General features: G+C 40.2%; 1 protein-coding gene across 4 annotated transcripts; it reads right to left on the bottom strand.

The window, feature by feature from the left end:
- Positions 1 to 120: 120 nt before the first annotated feature.
- Positions 121 to 8,532, bottom strand: gje1 (gap junction protein epsilon 1). 4 transcript variants are annotated; one of them, XM_014338513.2, is made up of 4 exons: positions 8,266 to 8,532; positions 6,765 to 6,947; positions 5,834 to 6,031; positions 121 to 4,021 (listed from the first exon to the last, which is right to left on the bottom strand). In XM_014338513.2, the coding sequence occupies exons 1-4, from the start codon at positions 8,293 to 8,295 to the stop codon at positions 3,824 to 3,826; spliced, it is 609 nt and encodes a 202-aa protein (XP_014193999.1). In that variant the 5' UTR covers positions 8,296 to 8,532; the 3' UTR covers positions 121 to 3,823. The 4 variants fall into 4 exon arrangements, with proteins under 4 accessions (XP_014193999.1, XP_042082816.1, XP_042082815.1 ...); XM_042226882.1 differs by having other exon boundaries at positions 8,270 to 8,531; XM_042226881.1 differs by lacking the exon at positions 8,266 to 8,532 and adding an exon at positions 8,106 to 8,257.
- Between the last annotated feature and the right edge of the window lie 1,887 nt (positions 8,533 to 10,419).

Here is a 10,419-nt window from a genome sequence, read left to right as displayed (position 1 = left end):
AAATACAACTTGCCTAATAATTCTGCACTCCCTGTATATTCCCCTTATATATACACTTTTCTCTATAAATACCGTAGTCTGTAGTACTCTGTAGTCAAGTCAATCAACAATGAAACAAAGACAATTGTAGGACTTTTTAATAATCATCTCAAGACAAAACAGGTCAGAATTTACTGGTCACCTTCAGTAAACTGTAGCAAACAGATTTCCGTTTTAATATGGATGCACTGGTTGTAAACTTTGCCTCTTTGACAAAATATTTTCATATAGAGACAAACAGTGGTCAAAAATGTAATAAACCTCAACTCAATTTTAACAACTAACATAACATCACTGGTAAAAATCAAAATTGTATAAAAAAATAAAGATTAATTTGCATTGTTGTGTACTCTGTGTGCCATAGCTGAATTTCCACAAATGACCCTGATATTAGTGGCCAAAAGAAGTAAATTAGCTTAAAGTGGTGCTGCATAACCCATATACCTCCCTACTTTATGCTGACGCGTTGACTTCTTTTACATGAGTTCATTAAAAGAACAAGCTGAGAATTTGTGGCCACCTTTTTAATAACTGGATTATATGTTTAATATTACATATACCCCCCAATATTTCCAATCTCTCCAGTTCTGTTAATTATCAGTGAATCAGCCTTGCAAAAATACAACAAGCTCTGCTTTCCAAGTTCTTCTAAGTTAATCATTCAAAGACAGATAAACACAGCTTCATGTACAAATTTGATTAAGCTCTTAACCAAGACTAGCCCCGAGGTTTGACCCTGCCAAATTAGCTTATGGTAAAAGCTAACAAGTGAACGCTGAACTTTGGCCAACCTGAGCAAAACATTTTCTTCTTGTGGATTTTAAATGTCCTGGGTTTGTTTTTCAAAATTACAGGTGATAGCATGAAACTAACCTGTTAGCCTGGTCACACCAGAAAGATTGACACAACCCTCTGAAATTACTAGAGGCTTAAAACCCCCAAAAGTTGATTCTGTTCATCTGAACATAGCGTTTTCAGCGGGAGAAACATTGCGCCACTCATCCAGGTGACTTCTTCAGTTTCAACTGACTACAGATTTCTCCAACCTTATAAACAGTACCTTTCACAAGGACTGAAACTAGCCCACTAAATGAACAGAGGCTTAAAACCTATCGAAATGTGATGTGCTCTGGCAACTTGCTAGCTAGTGGACAAAGAAAGCATGAGCTGTTTAAGGTAGCTGCATTGCTAACTGCAAGTAAACTAGCCAGCTTGTCTGGTAACCAGAAAGTAAATGTGTACAGTCTAGTAAAAGAAACTGACTTCTCCCTCAGAAGTTCTTTTCTTAACATGCAACAGGTGCCAGAAGCAGCTTAGGTGAATGTTACACTAGTCTGTGTTACCTTGCAGGTGAAAAGAAAGAAAGAAACGATTTGCACCATTGAACGGAAGCAGCACCAATGAGAAAAATGGGACTTACGGGGAGTGTTCCAGGTGTGGTTAACGAGCCGAAACTATGGATCGTTGTATCAGGTGACTACTGTGAAGGGGACGGTAGCTACATTTAAATCAGGTATGGGTTTTACTTTTATCACCCTAGTCTCTGAATTTCTTGGATAGCACCTCGTATACCTGAGCAGTAGACTGAGAGACCACTGCTATGGACTTAAATTTGTTTTATCCCATTTTATCCAGTGAGATTCCTGGATTTGTTCATTATTTGCACCACCTCGAAACCTTTTATCCTGCCAAATTCATCTGCAGTTGTTAATTTCATACAAACCAGGCCTTAGTCTTGGTGACAGAACTTTTAGAGGCAAAATTTAAAACCATCGTCCAGTCACAGATACCAGAACGCAGACAAACCCAAATCACAGGAGTCACATACCTGGTTCAAACCCTTCTAAATCCTGCAACTGGAGTGATGACACAGAGAGAGGAAAAGGGTTAAGGGTTTAAAAGGGTTCGGAAAGAGCGTTTGATCCACTTTTGTCGTGTAATGCAATTTTGTACCTGAGATGATGAACAGATTGCTGAAAACTTCATAACAAAAGTTGGATGGATGTCTGATTAAAAATAAAACATTACAAACATGAGAGGTAATCTTTTTCAAAATACATGGACAATGACACCAAAGGAAAATATTACAGAAAGTATTAATACTTCAAGCAAAGAAAAAAGGGTGAAGCAAAGGCGGGGGACTGAGGACACCTTTTCTGGTGTCCCAGAACGTTCAGAACCATGAATGGCTTGAACCTTCTCCAGCTTGGATTTCAACAAATCTGCCAGTAGGATTTTATTAGATACCTATTAACAAAAAATTAACATATGAATGTTCTAACTGGAGCTTGATGCTTTGTTTCAGAAATTTCAAAACCATTACAACTTTAGTACTACTATATAACTGAAAATTTTTCATTTCAACACATTTTTACAGCCAAATGTAATTGTAGCTTTTTAACTCAGATTTTTCAGGTGATAGATTTTGATAAAGTTTTTTAAAAATATATATTACAAGGTGTTTTCCTTTTCGTAGTTCATTGCATCAAACCCATTTCATAATAAGTTGCATCTTTGGGCAGATCTTTACCTTGAAGAGTAAAACACTACATAGCAACCATTTTAGCAATGGCATCTTTGGTAAGACGCATCGGTGGTCTGAAGATGCCTTTTAATCTCACTGAGGTAAACTCAAGCATATGTTTAGGCTCAACCGGCACATGAGCTTGATGATCAAGTTGTTTAAGAACTACCATCCTATATGAAATGACAACAAAGTTGTGGCGCTTGTGTTGATTGAAGTGAAGGTCAAAACAGACCTTGAGCAACATCAGACACACATTGTAAGCGATAACTGTCACACATACAAGTGTCAGAAGCAATGGCACCTGCAATTCACTCGCCCATGGGTAAGGTTACTGGATGACAGTTTCTTATGCATGGCATGAGTGACAATCTGTGGCCAGCTCTGCGATGTGCCTGTCACGTTTGGTGGTTGCCACCTGAAAGGCAAGCTAGACAGTTACGTTCATCTGCACTTTATACAGAATAATGTGACTAGCTCTTCAGTTAATTGCATTGTTAACAGTTACATTACATGAAGACCTTACGCCTTCCAGTCAGATCTTTTTGCACCGTAAGAAGAACTGTTTAGGTTGGCACTCCATAAGTGAACAGAGTCCACAGAGGATGCATCAAGTTGGCTCGATGAACCATGATGCATTTAGTGCATGTTAGGCCCTTTAAATGGTAAATGGACTGGTTCTTATATAGCACTTTTCTACTCATCTGAGCACTCAAAGCGCTCTAGAAAAAATGTGTGCAGCTAATGCTTCTGGGGTTTCTTCTGTATAGTCAGATCTGAGGTACAACTCCAAGAAAAGATTGTTATGGGCCTTTGAGGTGTTTGACATTGGGCTGTAATCCATCTGGAAAGAGTTTTTAGTAGCACCATGAAGTCTGTCATTCAGTCATGTCTTGTAGGAAAAAAAAAGAAAACCAAAAGTCTTTCTAGTCCATCCCCAAGTGTTCAGTGAGAGGTAACTATTGGCCACACAACACCTTTGGACACAACCAGTACAGACCCACTGATATCTGATATACAACCAGGGATCATCACTCTATAGTTATGGTTAAACTCTGGAGGTTATTTCAGACTTGCCAGCTCTAACATTGTTGGACTGTCTCAAATTTCTTAGTGCACGATTGACCACAGGTGAGGTTTTGGTCTTCTGTTCGCTCCCTGTTTTATAAAGGTCCAGCCGTAGCCGGCAGGAGCCCGGTATAACTGGCAGATAAGGTGTCATACAGGTTTACCACAAGTCATTTTATCTGTGCACTTGTGTCACTGATTGTTGAGATAGCCCAGTCGTCGGCAGAGTATTTCAAATATCTCGGCAATACAGAGAAGTATGGTGATTACGGTGAAGGTGTACATGGCACTGAGGAAGATGGTTTTCTCAAAGTGTTCAGGTACCATGCACTTTGTCACATTAAAAGCCTTTTCCAAAGCACTGGCATCACACATGTACAGTGGGTGAACCTGGGGAAAAAGAGAGAAATGTGAGGCACTGAAGCTTCCATTCTTATCTCAACTTCTAGCCACTGGCTGCTCAAACCTTACAACTCATGAAGACAGGAATTTGATCGGCATTATTGCCAATGTATCTACTCTGGCTGTACCTATTATGTGCCGGACCATTTAAAACAGAGTCAAAAAGTACAATTACTACGTTTTCACACAGGAACAGATCCATGATCAAAGTAAAGTGGCAAACTTCCCTGGTACGTCATGCCTAAAGAGACTTATCTTGTACTGTAATAAAGATCAATTTACCAGGTAGCAAAATCTGACCTTTCTGCCATCATAATAATGACATTTATATACCAATTATATTTGCATGGTGGGGCGGTCAGTAGCCTCACATCAAGAAGATGCCAAGTTCGATTCCATCATTAAATTTGGGGGTTATATTTGACAGCAATTTCACCTTTGAAAAACAAATTAGCTCAGTTGTACAACGGTCTTTCTTCAAACTGAGGCTTTTATCTAAGGTGAGATCATTTTTATCTTTTAAAAACTTTGAACGAGCGATTCATGCTTTTATTATATCCCAGCTGGACTATTGTAACTCCTTATATGCTGGAGTCAGCCAGACCTGCCTGGTAAGGCTGCAGTTGGTCCAGAATGCTGCAGCTCGTCTTCTGACACGTACTAAAAGATGTGAACACATTTCCCCGGTTCTTGCCTCCCTTCATTGGCTCCCTGTCCGCTTCAGAATTAATTTTAAAATTTTATTGTTGACTTACAAAGCCCTGAATGGACAGGCTCCCGGGTATTTGTCTGACCTCTTGCAGACTTATACCCCCTTAGATCTCTTAGATCAAGTGATCTTTTGCTTTTAGCTGTACCAAGGTCGAGGCTGGTTCATAGAGGTGATCGAGCATTTGCAGTCGTAGCGCCTAAGCTGTGGAATAATTTACCCCTACACATCAGACAGGCTCCCACTGTCAATCTTTTTAAATCTTATCTTAAAACGCATTTTTATTTACTGGCTTTTAACACAGCATGAGAGTTGTTTGTTAATTCATATTTGGTGTTTGCTTTTAATACTCTAATTTGTTTTATTATGTATGTTGTATTCTTGTACAGCACTTTGGTCAGCGCTCCTGTTGTAATTAAATGTGCTATATAAATAATTAAACCATCTAGTCCATGAATGTGAATGGTTGTCTGTCTGCTGCCCTGCCTCGGGTGTGCCCTATGACAGCTGGGCTAGGCTCCAATATCTTTTCTCATATCAGTGGATATCATCATCTATCACAATATAAATCAAATCACTTTTTCTGTCAGGTTTAAAGGTTCTTATTCACTACATGTAAAGAGGATATTATTTGTTTTCTATCAGAAGACAAACATGATAAATAAACCTACATTCCTGAAGAGAAAAATTAATTGTAGTGTTTGCATGTCATGTTTGATTCATTTCTGACTTCTCAGAAGAGTCCAGTGTGCTGGTTTAAATTTGGGTATCAAATGTGAATTGAGTTTATTATTTGCCCAATAAATAATATAATTTTTAAATTTCTGAATTGGTTTTGGACAGATGTTTAAATATTTTTATGTCAGATGGACTAATAGGTTTGTTTACATTGTAGGTATGTATAATAAATTTAAATCTTCATTCTAAACAGTTATAACTATTAAAATTGGGTATTAATACAAAATAAAATGTTTAAAAAAAAACTATATTCCAGACACAGTCACAGTTCTCATTGTTGCCATCCTTTGGTGTGAATATGGGTGAACATATGAATAAAAATATTTATCGTGTCACATTTCTCACCGACTGACCTGAAAGCCAAAGAGATGACTTTGTAGCCAGAAGGCGATGACTTCCAAAATGATGCGCAGGAGAACAGAAATGATGTAGAAGACTGTGTAGATGGGTCGCTCGAGGATCTCCTCCTGGTCTATGTTCTTACAGGCGGCATAAAGGTGGAATACTGCTCCAGGAACCAGGACTGTTACCAGCTGTAATGCCCAGAAGACCTGAAGAGGGGAGGAACAACGCAGGGGAAGTGAGAAAAGCTCATGGAAGTAAAGTTGATGGATTGAAGCAGGAAGAGGACTTCAACAAGAGCAGCAAATCAAGGATGAAAATCGGGGGAAGGAGAAAAAGGTTAAATAGGGATAGAAAGTTCAAGAACAAAGTAAAAAGAACACAAGTCCATTTATTGTGCATGACTTCAGACACTGCTTTTAATTGGCCTTCCAGATGGTGGAAATCAGTGAAATATAGGATTTGTGTCTCTGGAAAAGCAGCAGGCGGGAATCTGGTCATTTGCAGTTCAATGTTTGCTTTCCCAAATTGACTTTTCCACCAATACGGAAAAAAGCCGTTCATGCTGATAACCACCTGCGACCGTTTTCTGACTGCAAATGCTTTTTATTGGATTGGACACATCACCATCTGTCCCCAAACATGCCTCAGCTGGAATATTGGAAACTTCCCTGATTCATGCATGATGCTGTATTCTTCAACAGAATTTATCCAAACTGATAATTCACAACTGCTTTTCTTCATTGTACACATGTGATTTCTCAGAACTCAAACTCAATATGATCTGTAATGGTGGTCAACGTTTACAGACATTTTGGGATATTTTTGTATAGGTTTTGTAGCATTTACTTCGTGTTAATAAAAGCTGATGGCACCTCTAAAAGCTCATTCTGCTTTGGTTTGTGACATCAGAGGGATGAAAGTTTGGATGACTCCTCCTACCTGCGGTGTTATGGGCCTAAACTGGTTGTAGCAGTAAAGGTTGAGTTCTCGGCGGTCAGGGTCGCAGCTGAAGTGCAGCGCCTCATTCCCATAGACGGCGAAGCCAAGGACGCCCAGGAAGAACATCCGCACGGAGCCGAAGAACAAGGTGTGGAACTGGCCTATCACTGTAGGAGGCCTGAGCTGGAACACACATACACACATATACAGGACAACATGTAAGCAGACAGCCATATGTGCACACACGGGGGTATTTACATTCGCATAGAGGTTTTCATGACACACACACACACACATATAAAGAGGAAAAACATCTTTTGTCAGCCAGATAAAAGCAGCTGCTTTGGAGGCCCTGAGCTCTGAAGGCTAAAACAAAACCCACTGAGAGGAAACATTTCCCATCTCATGTTTATCAGAAAAAGGGCCCAAATGGCACTCTCACAAAGCAGAGAGCCTCTTGGCTCACAAATATGTTGCTCAGCTACATAAAGACTGAAGCAAAACGAAGATTGACTTTAATTTTTTTTTTTTTAATGTCTTTTCATTTTAAGCCACGGGAGGGACGTGTGTTAAGCACTGCTTCTCTCTAACTGTCAAAGCTTTGGTGAGGCAGGCTCCGGTTAGAGGAAGAGCCTTCCAATAAGTCTGAGTGATGTACTTACGCATCCTTCGTAGAAGTTTTTGATGTAATTTAAAGACATGGCTTGCTTCTCGGTGTTCCCCGTTTAATTGTAGGGCTGCTCTGGGCCCTCATGGCCTGTCTGCTGCCGGCTCTGGGTACAGGCCACCAACAGTAGGTCTACCAAATCTGCCACTGACCCTCTGCCTCTGCCCCGCTCTCTCTCTCTCTCTTGAAAGCCATGTCAGTGCATATTTTTGGCCTTTTATCCCTCCATCAATTGACTCACTCAGTAGAAAGAGAGACAACAGAGACAGAGGGGCCAACAATGGGCCGTGAGGGCATGTGCTCCCTGCATTATAATCCCTACAGAACTATGTCAGCGAAAAACACTCCCCTGTTCAACACAATGCAGAGAGAGATGGCAAACACGCAACTAAATACAAAGCACACAGTGCGCTAAAGGACATATCAGCTCCACGGGACCTCAGAACTTACACTTTCTAACGGTCATGCTCACGATCTGGAACTTTATTTTGAAAAACCCACTGAGCTGTAACATTTTCACACACAGGCTGTTGTATTAATGAGATTAAATAGAATTATGGACTTTATATAACTTAACTAAAGCATCATTTTTGGTTTCATAAAGTTGAAATGGACACATGATTAATCAGCTCTGAGAAAACATTTTGTCGAAAACAAGAGTGATGACAACACACCCTGCACTGTAAATACTTGTGGAAGAGCATTCACGGAGCGGCTGTGGTCCCAAATACAGTCCGATGAAGAGCCACGAGCGAGCCACACAGAAAGAAACCCGATCAAAGTTCAAATCCCCCAAAACCAAAAGCGGACAAAGTGAAATAAAAGTCCACACACCAACCGTAATCCTGGCGGCGTGTTGTTCATTCCCCCCTCTTTTTTCCACTCACGGATCCTAAACTCATGCCAGCTGCGGGATTTTGCGGGACAGAGAGCGCAGTCAAGCCACACGGATAACCCTGCGCGACTTCCGGTCCCGGCTCTGAACACATCCAGAGGTGCACGGAGGGAACAGAGGGGTTAACAAACACCTGAGGATTAGTCAGAAATATGAGTGAAATAACTGCGATTCAGAGCGAGTATATGAAAAATAAAACCACAAGAACCTCATAAAACACTTGAATATGTCTGAAATACATCATTAAATAAAAACGGGCGTATATAAAAAGAAAAAATCTTTACAGAAAAATTTTCTAAATAAGTAAAATAAAAACCAAAAATAGAAAGAAAGAGCTAAAGAGCAATGGTTTATAAATAAACTGTATTTAGCATGATTAAAAAAAAATCTAAGATACATTAAAAAGAATCAAACTAAGCTCTTCTTTATACACAAAGAGTGAAGCTTAAAAAGGCTAAATAAATATTTGGAGACTTTTTAATGCCGCATTGTCTTTTTGGCGATGTTGTGCTTTTAATTTGAAGGTCCGTTCTTGGAGTATCCGGCGTTACCCGTCCTAACTATGTGAGTTTTAACGCCATTTCCACAGCCAGATGTGATACCTGGAGGAGGACGCCGTGCGTAAAAGCGCGTGAGCCGCTGTTGGTCCCGGGCATGCGCAATACAAACATTCTAATAAAAAAAAAAAAAAAGCTCTGTATATAAACGTTTAAAAGATTTGAGAGATTTTAATAATTCTCCAGTAATTAATGTACCATGAAATAAGATATTAATATTGTTAATAATATTTATTTATTTTAACTCCAAAAGTTCGACTCAGACTTTGTTTCTCAATAAAAACTGACAATGGACTTTAGTGGATTCTTCTTTCTTTTCTCCAGAACCACAAAAACAACACAAAAATTATGTGAAGGAAAATGTTTCATAAGAATAAATGGAATAAAAAATGTAGAAATAAATTTAGCTTCTACTTTTATTCTGCTGAAGCCACTTTTTTGCCTGTGATGATGGTGGTGTGCCTCCTCAGTTTTAATACCTCCTGCGTCTCCATGTTTTATTCCAAATGCAAAGTCTCTCACTCAATATCGTCCTCTTTATGAGTAGCGCTGATATGTTTGTCGGCCTACTGCTGAAAGAAAAAGCAGGAACGCAGTGAAGGGGGTGTGGATGTGTTTCTTGGGAGGTCACTAGTGTTTCATATTGTAGGTGTGTGGTGTATATCACGTTGTCAGTCATGTAGCTGATGTTGTGTGTTTGCAGTGTTACATTGGTCAGGTCTCCATTCTTAGAGATTCAGTGGGACATCCTGGTCAAATAATAATGATAATCATCATCATCATCATCATAATAATAATAAATGTAGAGTGGACGGATGCTGAGATGAAACTGAATGTAACAAGAATCGATGGCGTGATTAACTCAAACACTGACATGGTTTTTGAGGTTAGGGGCGTTGATTCTCAAAGCACAGATCATGTAATGATGTTTGTGGGAGCAGAGAGTGAGATGTAATGCTGAACCATCGCTCTGAGGGGAAGAGAGAAGCCCGTCCACAGTCGACTGTGGCAGCAGACTGCAGGTTTCCTCTGCAGCAGAGAAGTTTGTCAGAACGACTGACAGCCCGCTTTCAGTGCTTTCCAGAGTTCTAACAGCAGACGCGCGTCCGCATCAGCCGCTGACCTCGTCGCTCATAGCCTTCACTGTGGAACTGGGACCTGCTGAGATCTGGGCGCTTTAGCTTCAGTCCAGAGGTGTTTGGTTACAGCTGCCGTGTTTTTGTGAAGACGAACAGATAAATCCTGGGTGACTGTTGGGAACAGAGATAATTTTACTCAGACAATCTCTTCCTGATTAAACATCGAAAGGTTAAGCACCAGGCTGACATCACCAGGTGTGCTCTCAGCTGACAAGAGTCATTCTAGAAGCTCATCAGGTCACCAGGTCAGCAAGGTCCCAGAAACCCCCAAATAAAAAAGGACTTTTATTTCTACCTAATCTGAGCTGTGAATTGCAGCTTTAATGACAGCCTTAGCGACCGCAGAGGTGCTGCTGGAATATGCCCTGAAAGTTTTCACCTGCTCCGCTTCCAAATT

The sequence above is a fragment of the Haplochromis burtoni genome, unplaced genomic scaffold (assembly GCF_018398535.1).
Source record: "Haplochromis burtoni strain Fernald_Lab_line unplaced genomic scaffold, NCSU_Asbu1 Contig_232, whole genome shotgun sequence".
Classification (NCBI taxonomy): Eukaryota; Metazoa; Chordata; class Actinopteri; order Cichliformes; family Cichlidae; genus Haplochromis; species Haplochromis burtoni.
The sequence above is the reverse complement of the archived record's forward strand: the minus strand, read 5'-3'. Positions and strand labels throughout refer to the sequence as shown.

Bases quoted from the DNA above. Each gene is read 5' to 3' on its own strand.
- gje1 (XM_005937629.3), bottom strand. From the start codon at position 7,465: ATGTCTTTAAATTACATCAAAAACTTCTACGAAGGATGC. The intron at 6,948-7,426 runs GTAAGTACATCA...TGTGTGTTCCAG, and splicing joins AAAACTTCTACGAAGGATGC to CTCAGGCCTCCTACAGTGAT. The intron at 6,032-6,764 runs GTAGGAGGAGTC...TCCCCTCTTCAG, and splicing joins TTAGGCCCATAACACCGCAG to GTCTTCTGGGCATTACAGCT.